We start from the raw sequence: 21,978 nt of genomic DNA, 5'->3' as shown, positions 1-21,978 counted from the left end.
TCAGCAACTGTATTATATATTTCAAAATGAAATTCAGTCGTCAGTTTTATATATATATTTATTTCCCTTTATCGGTTTCGACAAATTAATTTGTCGTCTTCAGGATCTTTTAGACTTTGGCCATGTATTTATGTAAAGTATGAGAAGGGTATTACAGAAAGTAACTTACTATTGGTTAGCAAATGTCAATACCTTCTCCACAGAAGCATAATGCTTTGAAATGTCCAAAAATGTTCATATTCTATGTGACTACTGTAAATACAGATTAAGAGAGTGATAATTTACGGTAACTGAATCATATCTATGAACATGTCAGGCTGTGGTACCAGCAGCAAGGAACATACACAAAAGCATATAAAGAGTGTAACTAAGGTATGTGAGGAAGTTATATATAATACTTTTGGAAAAAACGTGGCTCATAGTTACAATATATAAAACAATGGACTAATTTTCACATTTTGTAAGAAATGCTATGCAATCAAAATAGTGTCATTTTTAATGCAACTTGATCATTCAACAATTCAACAGATGCGTATAATTAAGTATTTCAAATTCTTGTAAAAGGTTCATTTTGTAGTCCTTGTCATCTCTCTGCAAAACTTCCATGTTAAGCAAGGATGTGTGTGTGTGTGTGTGTGTGTGCGTGTGCGTGTGCGTGTGTGTGTGTGTGTGTGTGTGTGTCGATTTTGAGCTGTTCTGCAGAAGTTGATTTACATGAATTCTACCCGTCTTTGTTGGGCGAGTGCTCACGAAAGCGGGTTTTAAGTACCCTCCCTGTCTGTCCTACATATATGCAACTGACGAATGAATTTTATTCTGGAGCGAATATTTTACTTCGCAGCACAGTGTGCGCTGTTTTGAAACTTCCTGGCAGCTTACAATTGTGCAGGACCGGGACTCTAGTCGGGAACCTTGCCTTCCGCAGCCAAAGCTCCTTCCATCCGAGGTAACCAGTCACGACTCACGACCCGTCCTCAAAGCTTGAATTCTGCCAGTCCCTCTCCCCTACTTTACATACTTTACAGACTTCACAGAAGCTCTCCTACGCGTTCTGCTCCGCTACTACTTCCGGAAGAAAAGATGTAGCGGGGAAACGAATTTCCCCACAGACCAAGTGTGTGCGAACTTTGGCAGTGTAGTCTTACTACCTTCAGTCGCCCCTAAATCGCACGGCGTCGCTCCAACAGTCCCGACGCAAGCATAGCACTGGAAGCGGTAACACTGTAAGCAAATCAGTCGTACGACTTATAACACTCCCTCTCTGCTACTACTGTACCATAACCTCTATGCTAGAAGCAGGTTGTAACAAAGCAATTTTGTAAAAGCAACTATGGCACAAAGCAACAGAGCAGTGTTACCCTCTGAGAGGAATTTTGTTAATTTGACCGTATTGTTCCTAATGGAAGTGGCTTATCGGACATGAAAGTCAGAATTACGTTAATATTGGAATAGTGACAAACAAAATTTTGCCTAGCTATACTGTTTATAGAATAAGGGAAACGGTCGCCAGCCTAATTAGGCAAGAGAAAGATTAACATTCTCGTTTATGAAAGTAGGTATAAGTAACTATAATGGACAACACAACAGACACAACCTAGACTTAGCAACACGCGAATGCAATGAACTCTAACACACATATGTTTTAAGATTGAAGCTAACAGTTAGAGCAGCAGGAACTATTTTCAAAATTATAACAGGTACAGAAAAACACTATCACTTTCAGGGTTTACACAAACTGAGTGGTCTTTATACTGTTAATATGCACACAAGAGAGACAAACACTTGGCATACATGAGAATGTAACGTTTCACAACTGCAGCTTTCTCACTTTCACTACAACGAAACACAGTGTTGACAAAATTGCAAGAACTGACTCACCTTTTAGAATTTACCACAGACAACAACGTGATCATTTACTTTATAAGACTCAGCCTAAAGTTTGAAGTTGGTAACAGCACTTTAAATAGCAGTTTCAATAGGAAAATTATTATTGGACAAATAACATTTGCTTTAACTCACTCTGTTACCACATTAGCTTTAACTATCTTTTTAATAAGTTCAAAAGGCATTATTTAACAAAGCTCTAGGCTTCAACGTACTTTCAGTAAGGACACTCGGTAATCACTTTACTTCAAACGGAGAGGACCCTGAGAGGTGTTATGATGAGGAGTAAAATCAAGGTAGGTAAATAAATTCCGATATGAATTACCTTATATTTCAGCACACTAACAAATCCATTAGGCTGATCCTTCACTGTACATCAATATAGTATTACGTTACAGTGATTGCGCAATGTGGTGGCAACTGCATGTTGGTAGGTGGAATTGCAGGTAGAATTGCCGGACTTTATCGTATCTTCATGGCGATGATTCATACAAATTCCAGAATAGTTCCAGCTATTTATCAACCCATCCGAGGCATTGGAAAGAAGCAGGAAAAGCCTCTCTCTGAATCATCACAATATGCACCGTTATACTAGCAGTGCACAGACTCGTAGCTCCTTTCCGACTGCTGGCTCATCTCCGACTGACTATCAGTTCCACCTTTTCCACCTATGCCAACCACAATTTGCGCGCGCTACATATTTCCGTTCCAGAGGGGAACCACTACACCATTTACATACAAACTAAATAAGAACCCTAAGTGAGGATCAGCAATTTACATAACAGCAAACAAATACATTAAATAAAACAGAACATTTTCACATATCGACACTCTACAAAAAATTATTCACACAAAATTACAATTACATACAATAAGTTCTGTTCCCTCCAAATGGGACAAAGAATATAAATTGCAGATACACTACTTTGCATAGAATCAAATCACGACATCAAAGTTTTTAACAAAGAAAAGAGTACACAATTTTATGTTATCGATTCAAACACATTTACAGATGATCAAGAATGTAACATTAAATAAAGCAAAAGCAAAATAAATTCATACAGCATAAGAGCTGTGGTGTTACAGACTGTTTCCGTAAACACGTGACAGCGACCAGATCCCACCTAGTTAACATTTTAGAAGCGGTGTCATACCACCAGCCTGTTACGAAAGATGGATACTGAAAAGTTTATTCGTATAATTTATGAATGCAAGTCGTTATGGGACCAAAGTGATGAAAACTGCCACTGTCGTGACCGTCAAAGAACTGTGTGGGTGGGGTTTCCTCAGAAATGAACCTAACTAGTAAGTGACTTTAATTAGAGAAAACTTTACAAGATGAGTCATTATCAGAAAAAAACATTAGATTAAGTGTGTAGACACGCTTGTATTAACTATTAGTATGTTGCAGAATAGTAAATCCTTATAGAAGTTTTCAGTTTGTTTTAGTTGACGAAGTGAAAAAAGGAAGGCAATAAGAGACGTTTTAAGACTTATGAGTACGATGACGCAGCAAATGCTGGGACTGATGACAAGTAGCCTATTTTTTAAAGATATTGTTCTTGTAAGATAGCTTAACACTGATGGAACTCAAAGGCTAACGTACCAAATACTTGAGAATATGACGGCACAGAATATGAAGCTGCTTTACAGCAAACGCCAGAGTCACCTCTAGCTTGGATTGTGAAAAAATAAACGCACGATCTCCTTCATCACAAGAACAACGTCAAGTACCAACTCACAAATCAAGTATCCTAAAAGGAGACGTAAAAAAGATAAGACGAATCCTTGGATGGAAGGCCACTGCAAATAGAAGAAAAAACTAAAAAGCTTCGAAAAACAATCAGAAGATTCCAATGTGAAATTTCTGCGTTTCTACGACACGTACCAAAACTTAGGAAGTTAGCAGTGCGTGCTACGTTGCCGGGAGTTCTGACGAGAATGCAAGAACACGAAGCTGCTTATACTTTATCACGAGTCAGCGGTGAAAGCCAAACGTGCATTTCATTTAACAACGAACATTCTCATGTACGTGTTGGGGTGCTTCAGCCTGAACGGGAGATTATGATTTTTGATCCGAATGATTTACCTGAAGTATACTCTGCCGTGGCCTATTTTACAGGATTTGTGTCACATAAGTACGAAAAATACGGCACAAATAAGCTAAGGATATATGATATTTAGCAACAATATTTATTGATTTCAGTGGTTTGTTTACGAATATATGAACATGATGGTGACGACTAGACGTCCACATACTACTCTACATGTACTCTAATGTACAAGATATTCTCTTGTCTTTGCTTCAGCTTCAGTGAATTGTTTTAGAGGAAGGAATCCAAAAGATACGCCAATTGCTGAAAACGCGACAGTCTGACGAATACGCGTGCAATGTGCGAGCTCATGTCGTAGACTCTGGTTGTATGAAGTCATGTGACGCTTTAGCAGTATGGCTTCGCTTGCAGTATGCGCTTAACTCGAAAGGGTTGTTTTCTCAACGAATGATTTCATGACTCCCAGCGCTAGGCTACCGGGTCACGCGAGAAATATGGACAACTCGCGGGCGGCGTAATAATCGTCTCCGATTTGTTTCACACCATTTTCCAACGCCTTGGGTGCGCCCGTTACAAATTTACCAATGAAAGAGAGACGAAGGAAGATGAGGAGGAGCAGGAAAACTCTAGAAGGAAGTTCCCTTTGCATAAATATAAGCGGTTTCACAGATATGTAATTTCCTGAATGTAAATTTTCCCGACGTATAGCATCGTTGAAAAGCTCTGCGGACAATTCCGAACTACTGCCTCATACTAATTAACAGCTTTTTACAAACTCGACGGATCCTGGTCAAAAGTGACAGACAACGGTCAAGCTACAAACTACTCCAGGACGGACTCCCACAAGGACCGTTTTTATCGTCGACACTCTTCACCGTACATGTAAAAGATTTACAAGTGCTGCCACAAGTCGTCCTCGCGCAATTTGCGGACGACGCCGCCCTAGTGACGAGCAGCCGAAGAATCACCGCCGCCACAGGGCGATTAAAACGTCAGCTCACTTTATCGAAAGAATGAGCAACACCGAACCAAATTAGGCTCAACGCTGAAAAAACTAAGGCGATCATTTTCACTTGCCGACGTCCAGACCTGCGTGACAGACTTTTCCTCCACAACCAAGAAATCACCTGGGCCAATAAAATATCTAGGTGCATCTTTGAACAGCAAATTACTTTTCAGACTTCACATCTAGTCTAAGAGGAAGCTGTTATTAGATGTCCTGCACCAACCAGCTGCTCAATGTGGTGGATCACTAGCATCACGAATCTCAAGCTACTACAGGTGACGCAGAACAGGTGTTTCAGATTCGTACTTGGTGCCCCTAGATGGGTCCGAGTCAACGACTTACGCCAACAACTCCAGGTGCCACCTATCTACGACCAAACCAGGATAAAACCTAAACACTACTGGACAAGATTGACGCGCTACAGCCAAACACCGGACACCTGGAAAACACAGGCTCAATCGCTCCAGAACAATGACATCGGGTAAAAGTGCTTGGCGCAGTTGTGGAGGCACCCCCAATAAACGTACAAACTAATCACAGAAACCAACACAGCAATAGGGCTTACGGACCACGACCCTAAGCCCTTGCCCATGCCCATGCCTAAATAAAGTCAGAATCGAATCATAAACTTCCCGCACACTAGAAGTCCAGTCTCAAATGGTTCAAATGGCTCTGAGCACTATGGGACTTAACATCTGAGGTCATCAGTCCCCTAGAACTTAGAACTACTTAAACCTAACTAACCTAAGGACATAACACACATCCATGCCCGAAGCAGGATTCGAACCTGCGACCGTAGCGGTCGGGCGGTTCCAGACTGAAGCGCCTAGAACCGCTCGGCCACAGGAGTCGGCAGTGCAGTCTCAATAGAAGATAGTAGTTTGGATCCACCACACATTAGCCTGTTGTCAGTGTTACCAAAGATCAAAATTACCTAAACTTTTTCGCTATGTCGATGATGCAATCGTGGTGTGTACTGAGAATAGACAAGCGCTGTAGGAGTTTTTCGATCATCTACACAGGGTCCGCACAACGTTACATTTACGATGAATGCATTACTTCCTTGGATATCCTGATCAGGAGAAAGGCTCGTTGTACGGTAAACCATGCAGCTTATACAGTGATAATCATTAAAACTGCAGCACAATGAAGGCGGTATGTAACAAATGTGAAATTGTCATCAAGTGTACTATGTGTTTGGATATGGAAACGATTAGCATTTCAGCGCATCCGCTCAAACTAGGAAAGCTATCAAAATTGTATATACAAGCAAAGATTACGTAGCACGTTTCTCTGAAATCACGTTGGAATGTTGGTTCTATGTTACGCCTCTTCCAAGAAAGATAAACGCCTACGAGCACGTGTAGGAATTCGACAGCGGCAGGATCGTGGCCTATCCAGAATGCGGCTTATCACTCCGTGATATCACTGTCCGCGCTGGTGACACTATAGAATCGTAGCTTCAGAGGGCCGTACTCAACGCTGTGGAAGATATCAGTGACCCAACTCCTCCCGAGTAGACAGACATGTTGTGCAGAACGCACAGCTACGTCACACAGCTTGACTCAGGAAATGGCCTTGTCTGTAGCAAGACAGGTGTCCACAAGGAGAGCGCGACGACCCGCGCAACGCCACGGACTGTCAGTACGGAGACCGCTGTTGCGGCTTCCCTTCAGGACGTTCATCCTGACGACAGCGCTGGACACGGGGGCGGCACTGCGTCGCCCTTTTGGACGAATCCCAGTTCTGCGTACAGCACCACAGTGAACGTATCATGTGTGGAGGTTTCGAAAGAAAGCGAGCGGTGCCAGATTGCGTTCGTCATTGTCATATTGGCCCAGCACCTGGCGTGCACACTGAGTACACAAAAAGATCAATCTTGGTTCGCACAGCTGGAAGATGGCGATATCTGTTATACTTAACAACGCGAAGTTTCGTTTGCTACACGTCCAGTCCAATTCATTGAATATGGAACTTCTGAAACCTGTAATACCTGTATTATTTAACATACCCCATCAGCCACCACACCTGTAGCTGAAGGGAAAACCGACAGACGTCGAAATGAAACGTCAAAAAAGCAATAAAAATCATTCGCAACAGGGAAGCAACCAATTCCGCAACTGTTACTTCACGTTAGCCACGAACGGCGGCAATCTCCTACATATCTGCTTTTGCAGCAAAAGTAATTACATGCATAAGAAAATTCGTCTATCAGAAAGTCGAGTGAACTATAGGAATGGGCGAATCGTTAGATTCTATTTTTTCTTTTTTTTCTTTTTTTTTTACGTGTCAAGGTAAGTGCCTATCACAATTAGAGACCAAAATAGAAATATATGTTGTGCATGCACGAAATATATTCTTATTTTACCTCGCTATCAGCGAAGTAAGCTGTAGTTCTGCACGTATTCGAAAGCAATAATATTATCTTGGAACTCTTCCATTAGGTCCGTGTCTGCATAGAAAAACAGTAATATCTGAAATTGAGTCCGCCTTGATGCAAAACACCTTGTTATTAATTTATTTCTTTATTATCCCATACTAGTTTCGGCGACAAATATCACCATCATCAGTGGGGTTTTTTAATCTAAAACATGCAGAAAATTGCATGGTTGTACAAACACAGTAAAACATTATTACATTTTTACAACTCATCTTTTGAAATATAGTTTTCTATTGATACTTTCATACTACCTTATTTATTGTATGTTACAGCATGTTTTAAGCAATTATTGGCGCTGTTTGCGACATATTTTCTGTGCGATATGGTTGCAGATGACATGATGTTCGCTAAGTAAAAAGACGGCTACAGAAAAAAAGCGCACAGAAAGGTGATAGCAAAGTACAATAACACAACATCTACATGTAATACGAGCGTTCAGATGCCGCACATTAGCAACCAGTGACAATAATAATGTTCATATTAATAACCGCATGACCTTCACAACAGTATGTTGTCCTCAGAAAAACAGATGCTCAAAGTGACTTCCCTGCAACAATGTCCAAACATTACGCAACCTGCCGGATCATACAGCTCTGTACCCTTCACAGCAAAGCTGCGTCCACAGTAACAAGAGCAGCATGAAAACACGCTACCAATTCTTCCACATTCGTCGGCAGAGTAGAGTGTACACGAGCTCTTTCAGGTGTCCCTACAGGAAGAAATCCAGGGAACTTAGGCCAGGTGAACGCAGTGGCCATACAACTGGACCTCCACGCCCGAGCCATTTCTCTGGAAATGTCCTGTCCAAATACTGTCGCACATTAATTCCAGAGTGTGGAGGTGCACCATCATGTAGGAAGCATATCCTTTGCCGAACATGTAGCGGAACATCTTCCAGCGCATCAGGCAGATAGTTTGAGAGGAACGCATGATACCTGGCGATGGCGATCAGCAGGATGCACGTGTTGCGTGAAAGCATAATGATAGGCGTGCAGCCCGTGCTTGTGAAGCACGTTAACGACCGTGCGTTGCGAGACACGCAGCTGCCCTGCTACGCTGCGTGTACTACGCTGATGTTCTTGGTGTATGTCCTCCAGAATAGCTTCCTCAGTAGCTGGAGTACGGCGAGTCCGTGGACGACCTCCGTCACGCGATAGTGACTTTCGAAGGCGCAGCTCCAGGTGACGAAACATTTTTATCTGGATGGCGTTGACGATGATGTCTAGCACCAAATTCACGAGCGGCGACACCAGTCCGGTTATAAGATGTACCAAGGACTAGAAACATATATACATATTCATCGTTTGTGAGTGCCATCCTTCTGCCACACTGGTATAGAGGTTTACAATGAGAAAATTCGATACGTATACACATGTACATTGGAGTCCGTCACGGGCGCGTTATTCCGCTAGAAACTAGTCCCTGTCTGGTGGAGAGCGCATACAGTATAAACATGCCGTCAGTCATGCGCGCTGTTCCACTTATGGTGCATTACCCCTCTGGCAGATATTGTTCTGCATGATTCATCCCGACACCGCTAATTTTGAAATGTGCAGTTTCGAATTACAAATGGTTCAAATGGCTCTAAGCACAATGGGACTTAACATCTGAGGTCCCCTTTCGAATTACACTGTTTCACTAACAGTAATAGAAGTGATGTTTTCACAATCTCATCGACAGAATAATAATAATAATAATAATAATCTACTAAACAGCATGCTGTCACCAGACTCACTGTTGAAAGACATAATTAGTGGGACCATGGTGATAACACATACAAATAGTAACCGAGTTTGGACATTATTCGCGAAGTACGTTGCTAGTCCCACTGGTAACTTAACGCCCTAATGAAATGTAATGGACCTGAACGAGGCAAGAATACTAGTTGGTACTAATCTATGGGACCATTGGAGGAGGGTGCAAAGAAAACAGGTTTCGCATCTGATAGACGAAGTGGTGCGAATACATTCACGCCCTCGAGGTGAAAACGGCTTCTTTCAAAGCTGACCAATCTTTCATTTCTACGAATGTAATATGTAAGTGCAAATGTTTTCTAGAGGACCCACTGGAATCGTCGTTGACGATTAAGAGGCCAGATACTGTACCACCTGGAGTACATTTGCCAAATAAAAACACATATGTCTCAACCCAGGATCGAGCCATCGACCTCCTGCATGCTAACCCAAAACTATACGCACTGCACCAACTTTACAGCTCAGCTGATGTTTGCTGACAGTGGTAGTTAACATACTTGTGGTTACAGTGTTGTCAGATTGCCACTCGTTAACGACCTTTTTCTGCCGGTTGTTCTCGCCCTCGCCGGACGAAATTCTGTGAGAGACATTTTTTTATCAACACGGAGTTCCGTTCGCTACACATCCAGCCCTACATAACTGTTAAAGGTGAGGTCTTCTGGACTTTATGCCAATTTTTTTGTCATTAAAGGAAAATGACATGCTTCAGTAAGCATCCATATGTTACAAGAGAACAATAAATAAACTGTCCCTTAATCTACAGTTTCATGCAACGTCATTTTTCAGTACGTGCGGACAGTATTCTCGTACATCCGATAACGTACCCAGAAGTGTCGTTTGGTGCGCCGCTATTCCTATGTGTAACAAAAACCAGACGGAGTGTCCCGACTGTTATGTTACACTGTGCTACAGTGATTTCGGATAAACATTTCTCTTATTCTTAGCGACTACGATCCTCTTCATAATTTAGCACACTTTCGTCAATCACTTCGCTCATTCTTCTTTCGCATTATTGAGTGTGTGAAATCTTATGGGACTTAACTGCTAAGGTCATCAGCCCCAAAGCTTACACACTACTTAACCTAAATTATCCTAAGGACAAAACCACACACACACACACACACACACACACACACACACACACACACGCACGCACACACACACATGCCCGAGGGAGGACTCGAACCTCCGCCGGGACCAGCCGCACAGTCCACGACTGCAGCGCCTTAGACCGTCGCATCATTACTCGAGAGTAGAATCCGTATCGTACTTCTATTAGCTGCTGTGGAAGATTAGATATTACTCTTTACGTAATTTCATTTCCAGACAAAACGTCAAAGGACAAAACTGTGTTCACACACTCTTATGTGAAAACTTGCTCGAAGGAATGAAACACAAGAGGAAAGAGGAGTCATGCCATATATTCTGACCCGAGCAATGCCTGGTTTCTCGGCTAGAGTGTTGTATAAAGTTGTAATGACAACAGCTCGACTCTATGCCCAGCCGTGTTAGAGCTACCATTGTTACTAAAGGTAATAGCTCTGTATACTAAATTTCGCACAGATCACCTTCAAATATAATAATGTACTCTTCCTACTATACTCTAAATGCACTGTAGGTAAAATGTCGTTATTTGCTATCCTCCCTGGGTCGCAGTTTTAATGGCTGACAGTGCAGGAATAAGACCTGCTCTGACCCCTATCTGTAAAGGTCGAGTCGCAGAGCCTTACAGTGCTAACCACCCAATCGACAGGGCGCGCGTTGCTTGCAACGAGGAAAGCCCTCCAGCTGACGCACCCCACTTGCAGAAAGTGTTCGTTCAAATCTAGTGCAGTGAGGTCCAGCTTAAGAGTGCGATGAAAAAAGAAAAGGTGCTGCGCACCAGTACGAATAAGGAGGAGACAAAAGATCCGCTATTTTTCCTACAGGGGACAATTCTCACAAGGGCACCTCACCTACTGCTCCCCTCCAATTTGCTTCATACTTATAGGGTTTGAAGCACACTGTCCGGATTCTGATTTCATAAAACAGTACGACGCAATTATCAGAGAAACTCTAATAAATCCTCTTTTAACATTAGAATATTTCCGATCTCTGTTTCTCATTTCTACATATTGAGTGATGTGTAGTCTCTAGGATCTAGATTCAGCACCTATTATTTCTGAAATGAATAATTCGATGGTAAATCTAGGTATAGAGCTCAGTCGAAAAATGAAAGTACATTCTACACAGGTTGATAAAACCCAACGGAAAGATGCATCTTGTTTTTCACGGTGAGTCAGCGTTCGCGAGAAATCGCAGCTATTCTGTGACTGCCCACCACCTTCCACGCCTATCTATCGACCCTTTGCACTCGCATCAAACGTTAGTTGCGTGGAGGGGATCCTGACGCGCAGCTCATACTGGTTGAAGACCCAATTATCGATATGTCTCCCAGTGAAAGTGATGTTGTTGATAAGACCACTGTTCACAGAGCAATGTTGATCAGTTTGCTATCTGAATACACGATTATGTTACAAAAATCTAAAATACCGAAGGTAGTGCCACAAAAGAAGAACGGATGAAATACTATTGCTCAGGAATACTACTACAGAACTGGAAAACAGTACAGTGTTGCACAGCTTAATAAACTCTTCAGTAATATTAAGAGTCAAATAAAAAAGAAAAACGACCTGACGGAAACAGAAATAAACCAAATAAATTTATAAACACTGAGAAAAGCGTTTACTGGTATTGCCCTCCCAGGAAGACAATACTGTTTTTAGAAAGATTTCAGGAGCTATTACGGTTGGTGTCAAGCACGTATTAAATGCTGCTCAAGACTGCGATAGAAATGAAGATCAGAGGGAAACGTCAATACGTAGGTACGTGGCCAGTTGTTGCTCCTGCGACAACAACACTGGCACCCTCAACATATATTCTACCTGGAGTGAAAGCCCTTGCTGCATACGAAAGTGCAGAAACAGGTAACTTGTCTTTACCCATACTTCAGAGATTTGTGTTTTTGAAACAGTTGGAGAAACAGAACCTTCACACAGAGAGGGAAAAGAAAAAGCTAGAAAAAATTGCACAGGACAAATCTTCTCAAACTAATTAGTGTGAGACGTAAACATTGTGCTGTTACTCTTTCGTATTACCATATCCTTTCCATTTCTTTCTTTATTGTCTAAAATAAGTAACTAAACATACTACTTTACATTTTTCCTTGCTTTTTTTTGTAATTAGGTAACTTACTTATAACTACATTGCTTACAAGTTGCTTATATGGCACACAATTAAGCCAATAAAAAAACCTTAAAAAATCAGAGCATTTGCTGCCGCTTCTGTTCACCACGAACCTTGCTTCCATTGCTTTACAGCTGTCTGTCGGTAGACTCGTCTTCATCAGAACTATCACTTTCCTGTCCTCCAAATGATACTGAAATTGATCATTCAGGTGCTTAGACATGCTGTGAAGTACACCACACGTTACTATTAGTTTGTGGACTCTCTCCAAAGAAACTCTTACTCAGTCGCCGATGATTGAGAACCGTTTCTTCAGTTGACCAAAGGCTCTCTCCACTATTGCTCTTTCTCTGGCATGGACCAAATTCAATCGACGCTGATCGGCATTTCGCGCTGGTTTAATTTCTTGCTTGCTCAAAATGAGAGACTAACCATGGAAATATTCGATACCCTAAGTCACCAAGTGTGCAGGCATCCCAGTTGTACCCTGAAATTTTATTTCTAATTGGGCTACGCCTCCATATTACAGCACCACGCACTCTACCAGGTCGTTCTGCACTTAAGGTACTGCATTTCTCACCAGCATAACCTTTGCGATTCAAGTGTTCATCGTCTTGTAATGCTGGTTTTATAATTTCTATTTGGGTGCAATCAAATGCCCCCTTTAACAGTTGGCAGTCGAAATATTTTTTTGCCGTTCTAGCTTAGCTGTATTGGTTTCCTGTATTTTAGACGGAAATCTAATCCAGTCGTGAGCTGTTAAAAGGAAACTATCTGATCCATAACATCGTTTACTGTTTCACATGCTCCAAAACCCTCGGTCACACCAGTCAGAAATCCAGGACCGCCCACACAACGAAGAAGTATGTCCATTCGTTTTCGTGAAGTCAAGGCTCCTCCACGTATTTCATCACGTACAGGTATTAATTCCACAGTTAAAAAGTCCACGTTTTCAGTTTTAAACCGTAACAGCTCTTTACATCTACTAACATCCCTTCGAATCGATAACTTTTCTCATGTGTGACCGGCAGGAACGTTGCCATGACGCAGGCTGGCGGACTGTGTTCAAGAACTAGCATGCCCCACCACCGTGTTACGAACAACCTGGATGTACCTTGGTGTGAAAAATAGATTCTGCTCTTTGTTTACAGCTTACATGCATCCCGTCCGGTAAAGCCAAGATACATCTTGGCATCTTAGAACCTAAAAGTTAATTCACATACAACTTTGATAAGTCTTAAAATTGTGCAAGACTTGGCTACAACTCGTTTTTATTCACATGACTCACTGTCAGCGATAGCTGAGAGTTTAGGGTGAAAATCTTGTAAATGTGAAGTAGGTGGTTCCAATCTCGTCAGCAGCAACTTATTTTTACGCTTATTTAAATTCTGTATTTATCAACAAATAGAAATTATAATTAACAAATATTAAATTACAATTTTTTACAAAAATAATATCCTATTTTTACTTACTAATCGTTAGAAAATGAGAGTATTGACAATAAACTAAAATTTCCTAAACATGTGTAACATCAAATAGAAAATGAAGTACTCTTTTGTTTCTACATACTGAACAGTATCACTTATGTAGAATTTTTTTTTATTTAACCATAAACGCACTTCTCATGTATGAATGAAAAGACGGTATTTTTATTTAAAAAGTTATGATTTAATATTTGCTTAACATTTGTAATTAATGATGAATATAGAATTTAAATAAAAGTGAAATTGGGCTGCAGCTAACGAGAATCGAACTAGAGATTTCATAGCAAAATTAAGCTGCAGCTAAGGAGAATCGAACCGGAGATTTCATTATTACGAAACTTGTACCCTGCACCCTCTGCTTCTGGCGTCTATTTTGCAAAATTAAATGTTTTGTACTTCACAGCATTCGGAAATCTTACTTTCAAAGACCTCGTTTTAAAGTTCCTTTTTTGAAGATAGTACTGTAAGCCTTAGGAATTTGATTTCCTGGCACTGAATTCCAAATGCTGCATCCGGAAGATCCAAGAGCGCCAGTCCGTCAGCAGAAATCGCACGGATTCTCGGAAAATGAGACACTTACACTATCATTGATCACCACCGAGGAAAAAAGGCATTCTTGGATATGTGAAGGGCTCACTAAAAGTATCATACGTGAATGTGGGCGCCAACACACAGGGGAAACCCGATTCTGTATCTCGAAACGCTGCGAGGAACACATAAGGCGTTTACATCTGGCGCACACACAGATAAATCAGTAGTGATAATACAAAATTGTTCTGGCCGACAAACCATATTAAAGGAATCTATAGAAATAAGGATAGAAGAGAATCTTGTCGATAGGGACGAAGGTTGTCAACTATGGCGTGGAATCGCGCGTTAGCGGGCTGAACACCGAGAAGGCGGCCAGCAGGGGACAGTACGCGGAGCGGGTGAAGCATGCCAACTCGGAAATTCGGATCCAGCTTCCGGTCGAACAATCCGCCCTTCTACTCACTGCATCCGCCGACATCAGAAGACCACGTCGCCTACAGTCATATCAGCAATATTTCGACATTTCTTTGAAAGGTGTTGACTATGACACTCGTCGAACCGTCGCGGTGTCTCAGCGTTGTAATACGACTGGAAAATCAAGACATTTTCATCATTTAGTTTCCTGTCAGTGTATCAGACTGGCATTTACTCCAAGGAAATTAGGCCAGTACAGGGAAAGTGTATGTGTACTGACAGACAAAGTAGCAAAAAGGTCTACGGGGCATCATGTCCTTCCGACTTCTAGCTATGCTACAGAAGATGCGAAAAATGAGATGCATGAACTGTGTATCCTATTACTGTTGGAGTAGTATGTAAACGTGTGAGTGCTCACAAAGTATTGTGCGAGGGTCATCTGTAAATGTTTATGAAACGAATTTGGTGGTTTTTGGCCTAATGAACTTACGGGGTTGAGTGATGAAGTAATAGTTGTAATAGTTTACGTACAGAAAGTTCATCGATTTTCACCGTATGTTTTGATTGGTTTGATAGGTTGGAGCACTATGGTACTTAACATCTGAGGTCATCAGTCCCCTTGATAGGTTGTCCCAAGTGCTATCTGATGCGTGTGTTGAGAGTGTACTTTGGAGTGCCTTTTATTAACTCGTAATGCTTCGTTGCAAACAGTCTGCAGTCCTTTCAAGTGTGTGTCGGCGTTCATTGACCACGCTTCCGAACCATACGTGATGGCCAGAAGTACGCCTGCACCTCCAGATAGTCAATTTCAAGTTGTTGATAAAGCGTTACTCCTGAAGATGGGGTACAACTGGTAATATAGGTCCCAACCCTTATTGGCCACAATGCTTATGTGCCACCTCCAATTCAATCTCTTGGGTGCGGTAAGACCAAGGTAACGGCCCGAGTCATACTATGTGAAGTCTATGCCACCAACGGTGAGTTGTTAGTTTGAGATTGGAGGTGAATGTAATTGTTTGGGTCTTCTTAGGAGTCCTTTTCACCTTCCAGACAGTGTACCACTGCCTGATTTTGTCCAGATGTCTCTGTAGATAAAGTTTAGGTTGTCTCAGTCTTTGAGTAGCACAGTGTCATCAGTACACAGTGTGATTTCCCTTCCCGCCTGCTTGGGAATGTCGTTGGTGTTCACTGAACACTGCACAGGTCCCAGAACAGAGCCCTGCAGGACTCCAGCCAACACTGGCTTTAAACTGCTGCAATGATTGCCATTTCTGACGAAAAACTTTCTGCCCCCTTCCTTCCTCCCTCCCACAGAACGAATCAACCATTCTGAGCATAGCTGATGCGAATCATTTTTTCTGTTCTCCATTTCTAGGAGTCAAGTGGGCTGTTCGAGATCCAGCCCATTGGAGAGTCGTGGTTCTATTCAGCCGAGCTGTTAATGGGGCAGATAGGGGATCCCAATTGGAAGCCAGCCGGTGTGGCCGTGCGGTTCTAGGCGCTTCAGTCTGGAACCGCGTGACCGCTACGGTCGCAGGTTCGAATCCTGCCTCGGGCATGGATGTTTGTGATGTCCTTAGTTTAGTTAGGTTTAAGTAGTTCTAAGTTCTAGGGGACTGATGACCACAGGTGTTAAGTCCCATAGTGCTCAGAGCCATTTGAACCAATTGGAAATAAATGAAAGGGCTTACCAGATCTGGCATACGCCCTGCAACCAAGGGAAACCTCCCGAAAACCTTGTTCGGGACTAGGGGATAGGAACCATATAAATTTATTTCTGGGGCAACATCCTTTGATGAGAACATTGTCCCAGCCAAAAATTGATATGTTGTGTATGTGTGAAGTAAGTATATGTTTAATAAATGCGCATGGATTACTAGAGGAAGTGAAGTGTTGATCAAACAAAACATGTACTATGAATAGCATATCACCAGTATGCGCCTGAGAACGATGGCAACTGCCGTGCAATGCGGTACCTGCTGTCGCGGGATGGGATGCCAGCGGCCGAAGACGCGCACGCGCGCCAGGTCTCCTGTGAAGTAAGTGAGTCCAGCCTCCAGCTCGTGCAGTACGGCATCAGCCAGCGCAGGTGTCAGCAGCCGCGTGTAGTCCACATCCAGGCCCTCCGCAGTCACCTTGCGCCACGAGGGCCGCGCACCGGCCAGCTGCTCCAACTCCCTGCCGACAACATCAACAGCCAGTAAGGCGTCAGCGCTCACTCGCTTAACACAGCTCTACATCACTCAACACAGGAAAGCCCATTGGACCTGACGGGATACCAATTCGATTCTACACAGAGTACGCGAAAGAACTTGCCCCCCTTCTAACAGCCGTGTACCGCAAGTCTATAGAGGAACGGAAGGTTCCAAATGATTGGAAAAGAGCACAGGTAGTTCCAGTTTTCAAGAAGGGTCGTCGAGCAGATGCGCAAAACTATAGGCCTATATCTCTGACATCGATCTGTTGTAGAATTTTAGAACATGTTTTTTGCTCGCGTATCATGTCATTTCTGGAAACCCAGAATCTACTCTGTAGGAATCAACAGGGATTCCGGACAGAGCGATCGTGTGAGACCCAACTCGCTTTATTTGTTCATGAGACCCAGAAAATATTAGATACAGGCTCCCAGGTATATGCCATTTTCCTTGACTTCCAAGAAAGCGTTCGATACAGTTCCGCACTGTCGACTGATAACCTAAGTAAGAGCCTACGGAATATCAGACTAGCTGTGTGGCTGGATTGAAGAGTTTTTAGCAAACAGAACGCAGCATGTTGTTCTTAATGAAGAGACGTCTACAGACAAAGTAACCTCTGTCGTACCACAGGGGAGTGTTATGGGACCATTGCTTTTCACAATATATATGTAAATAACCTAGTAGATAGTGCAAGTTCCATGCGGCTTTTCGCGGATGATGCTGTAGTATACAGAGACGTTGCAGCATTAGAAAATTGCAGCGAAATGCATGGAGATCTGCAGTGGATAGGCACTTGGTGCAGGGAGTGGCAACTGAGCCTTAACATAGACAAATGTAATGTATTGCGAATGCATAGAAAGAAGGATCCTTTATTGTATGATTATATGATAACGGAACAAACACTGGTAGCAGTTACTTCTGTAAAATATCTGGGAGTATGCGTACGGAACGATTTGAAGTGGAATGATCATGTAAAATTAATTGTTGGTAAGGCGGGTGCCAGGTTGAGATTCATTGGGAGAGTCCTTAGAAAATGTAGTCGATCAACAAAGGAGGTGGCTTACAAAACACTCGTTCGACCTATACTTGAGTATTGCTCATCAGTGTGGGATCCGTACCAGGTCGGGTTGACGGAGGAGATAGAGAAGATGCAAAGAAGAGCGCCACGTTTCGTCACAGGGTTATTTGGTAACCGTGATAGCGTTACGGAGATGTTTAACAAACTCAAGTGGCAGACTCTGCAAGAGAGGCGCTCTGCAGCGTGGTGTAGGTTGCTGTCCAGGTTTCGAGAGGGTGCGTTTCTAGATGAGGTATCGAATATATTGCTTGCCCCTACTTATACCTCCCGAGGAGATCACGAATGTAAAATTAGAGAGATTCGAGCGCGCACGGAGGTTTTCTGTCATTCGTTCTTCCCGCGAACCATACGCGACTGGAACAGGAAAGGGAGGTAATGACAGTGGCACGTTAAATGCCCTCCGACACACACTGTTGGATGGCTTGCGGAGTGTAAATGTAAATGTAGATGTAGATCTACATAGATACTCTCCGTAAGGTGAGTGGCGGACGATACTCTGTACCACTATTTGTCATTTCCTCTCCTGATCCATTCGAGGGGGAAAAGTGACTGTATGCCACTCTGATTTCTCGTATACTCATTCGGTACTCAGCTTCAAATGCCGGTTCTCTAAATTCTCGCAATAGTGTTTCCCAAAAGGAACGCCGCCTTCCCTCCAGGGATTCCCATTTAAGTTCCCGAAGCATCTCCATAACATTTACGTTTTGTTCGAATCTACCGGTAACAAATTTAGCAGCCCTCCTCTGAACTGCTTCGATGTCTTCCTCCAATCCGACCTGGTACGGATACCAAACACTCGAGCAGTACTCAAGAATAGGTCGCACCAGCATACTATATGCGGTCTCCTTTACAGATGAACCACTCTTTCCTAAAATTCTCCCAATACACCGAAGTCGACCATTTGCCTTCCCTACCACAGTTTTCACATGCTCGTTCCACCTCGTGTCACTCGCAACGTTACGCCCTGGTATGGAAATGGCTTGGCTGTATCAAGCTGGACACTAGTAATACTGTATCCGAACCTTGCAGTTTTGTTCTTCCTACTCATACGCATTAAATTATATTTTTCCACATTTAAGTTTAGCTAACATTCGTCACACCGATTGGAAATTTTGTCTAGGTCGTCTTGTATCTTCCTACAGTCACTCAACTTCGACACATTACTGTACACCACACCATCAACAGCAAACAACCGCAGACTGCTGCCCACCCTGTCTGTCAAATCATTTATGTATACAGAGAACAACAGCGGTCCTACCACACTTCCATCGGGCACTCCTGACGATATCTTTGTCTCTGATGAACACTCGCCATGGATGGCAACACACTGCACACTGGATTCTATTATTTAAGTCTTCCAGCCACTCACATATCTGTGAAGTTATTGCACATGCTCGTACCTTCGTTAACAGCCTGCAATGGGGCACAGTGTCAAATGCTTTCCGGAAACCTAAAAATATGGAACCTGCCTGCTGCTCTTCTTCCATAGTTCTCAGTATGTCATGTGAGAAGAGTGAGTTTCGTACGAGCGATGCTTTCTAAAACCTTACTGATTCGTGGACATAAGCTTTTTAGCCTCAAGAAAATTTATTATATTCGAACTGAGAATGTGTTTAAGGATTCTGCAGCAAACTTAAGTAAGGGATATTGCTACATGTAATTTTGCGGGTCCGTTCTTTTACCTTTCCTAAATACTGGAGTCACCTGCGCTTTTTTCCAGTCGCTTCGGACTTTGTGTTGAGCAAGAAATTCAAGATAAATGCAAGCTAGGTAAGCGGCTAATGCCGTAGAGCATTCTTTGTAAAATCCGGACCTGGTGATTTCTATGTTTTCAAATCTTTCAGTTGCTTCTCCACGCCAGGTATGCTTATTATACGTCGTCCATACGGGAGTTCGTCCGATGCTCAAATGACGGTATGTTTCTTCGGTTCTCCCGCGTGAACGATTTCTTAAACGTGAAATTTAAAACGTCGGCTTCCGCTTTACTATCGTCAACTGCCACACCAGACTGGTCAACAAGGAACTGAATGGAAGCCTTAGACCCGCTTAGCGATTTTCTCGGGTTCTATGCCAGAACTTTTGCTAAGGTGTGACGGTGGTAGCTGTTGTATGCTTCGAGCATAGATCTTTTCACAAACGTATGAGTCTCAACTAACCTTTACTTGTCGTCGTTTGTGCGTCCCCTTTTGAACCTAGAGTGCAACAGCTCTGCTTCCTCAGCATCTAACAAATTTCGTTACTAAATTACTGTGGGTCTTTCCATCCTTCATCCACTTACTAGGAACATAACTGTCCAGACCACGACTTACAATATGCTTAAACTTTTCCCATTATTTCTCTACATCTGTCTTGCTTGAACTCAATGATGTCAATTTACTGTGTAAATGAGATGTTAACAACTGCTTATCTTCCATATCTAGCAGAAATAATCTCCGAGCCTTCTTGACTGATCTATTAACTTTTATAATCATAGTTGCTATAATGACATCATGTTCGCTAATCCCCAGTTCTATACTGATATTGTAGATAAGAGCTGGCCTACTTGTTTGTAAAGATGCCGCCCAAGGTCACTGCATGGACAGAAAAAGTTGCTGCAACGCAAACGGTCGATAGAGGCCCATTCCGCGTAGATAGATATTGGTCAAGACAAACACACAGCGAGGCGTGTCAGCCGGCTGCCGCCTGCGCCATCTCAAGAGGGTTGTACGAAACCAAAGGAAAATGAAACTAAGCAAAGTAAATGGCCACCCGGAAGAGCAAAGAATCAATGTAAGGTCACGACGAGTAAGAGCAACCTGTCTCCAGCCCCGGAGGGCTCTGAAGAAATAAGAATCGGGCCGCGAGAAGAAAGATTTATAAAAGTTCGCGTGACAAGAAAACTAGGGAGTGAAGCAGTCTATATACCAGAAGCCATAGTGACTATCCGAGACGGGATGTGCATAACAAATGTGATGAACACCAGGGAACAAGACGTCCATTTTATTGCGCTGGAGGTATTAGTGGAACGAATTTCGCCACCGAGCAGTTGTAAAATTCGACGTGCGCCGCAGGGGAAGAAAGACGGGAGAAAACTACGGCAGAACTTTTTGAAAGAAAACCTGCGTATAGAGCACTTAAACCAAGAAGAGCAAGAAGGCATACAGGAGTTGTGTTTGGCGTATAATGATGTCTTTACCGGGAGACGCGCTCACCTACACCACTGTAGTGAAGCACCAGATTTCACTAGTACCTGAAGCAGAAGGGACGGTCATAAATCAGAGGCCTTACCGAATCCCCCAAACACAACAGGAAGCACTGAAAAAGGAGATAGATGGCATGCTGGATGACGGCATAATATCACCGAGTACCAGTCCATTTAACTTCCCTCTGTTATTACTACCGAAGAATCTTGATGCCAGCGGCACACAAAAGTGGAGAGCGGTTGTCGATTATCCGAAATTAAATGATATGTCGTTGAATATGGTTTACCCACTGCCCAGAATTGATGAAATACTAGATAGCCTAGGGAAGGCAAAGTATTTCTCAAGCCTATGTCTTGCGAAAGGATACTATCAAGTCCTGATAGACGAAAGGGATCGAGAAAAGAAGGCATTTAGCACACCTACAGGCCATTATGAATATAATAGAATGGCGATGGGCCTGAAGACGGCTCCATCCACATTTCAACAGTTAATGAATACTGTACTGACGGGTGTACAGGAAAATAAAGTGCTCATTTACCTTGACGGCATTGTTGCCGTGGGTGCGTCACTTGAGGGCCAATAAAGCGTGACTTGAGGAAGTATTTGATCGCTAACGGAAAGCAAGCCTAAAATTGCAAGTCGACAAAAGTGAATTCCAAAGGGCGAAAGTAACATTTTTGCGGCACGTTTTGACAGCGGAAGGTCTGAAACCTGATCCCACTGAAGTAGCA

At 42.8% G+C, this 21,978-nt stretch overlaps 1 protein-coding gene across 2 annotated transcripts in view; it reads right to left on the bottom strand.

Annotated features, from left to right (window-relative positions):
* The window catches only part of LOC126175765 (DNA oxidative demethylase ALKBH2-like), a 160,065-nt gene that overhangs the window by 34,788 nt on the left and 103,299 nt on the right, over positions 1 to 21,978 (bottom strand). For both annotated transcript variants that reach the window (XM_049922737.1, XM_049922746.1), the window contains exon 2: positions 16,769 to 16,970. In XM_049922737.1, coding sequence (XP_049778694.1) covers positions 16,769 to 16,970 — 202 coding nt within the window. The remainder of the gene's footprint in view (positions 1 to 16,768; positions 16,971 to 21,978) is intronic.

The sequence above is a fragment of the Schistocerca cancellata genome, chromosome 1 (genome assembly GCF_023864275.1).
Source record: "Schistocerca cancellata isolate TAMUIC-IGC-003103 chromosome 1, iqSchCanc2.1, whole genome shotgun sequence".
NCBI lineage: Eukaryota > Metazoa > Arthropoda > Insecta > Orthoptera > Acrididae > Schistocerca > Schistocerca cancellata.
This window is presented reverse-complemented; position numbering and strand designations above follow the sequence as displayed.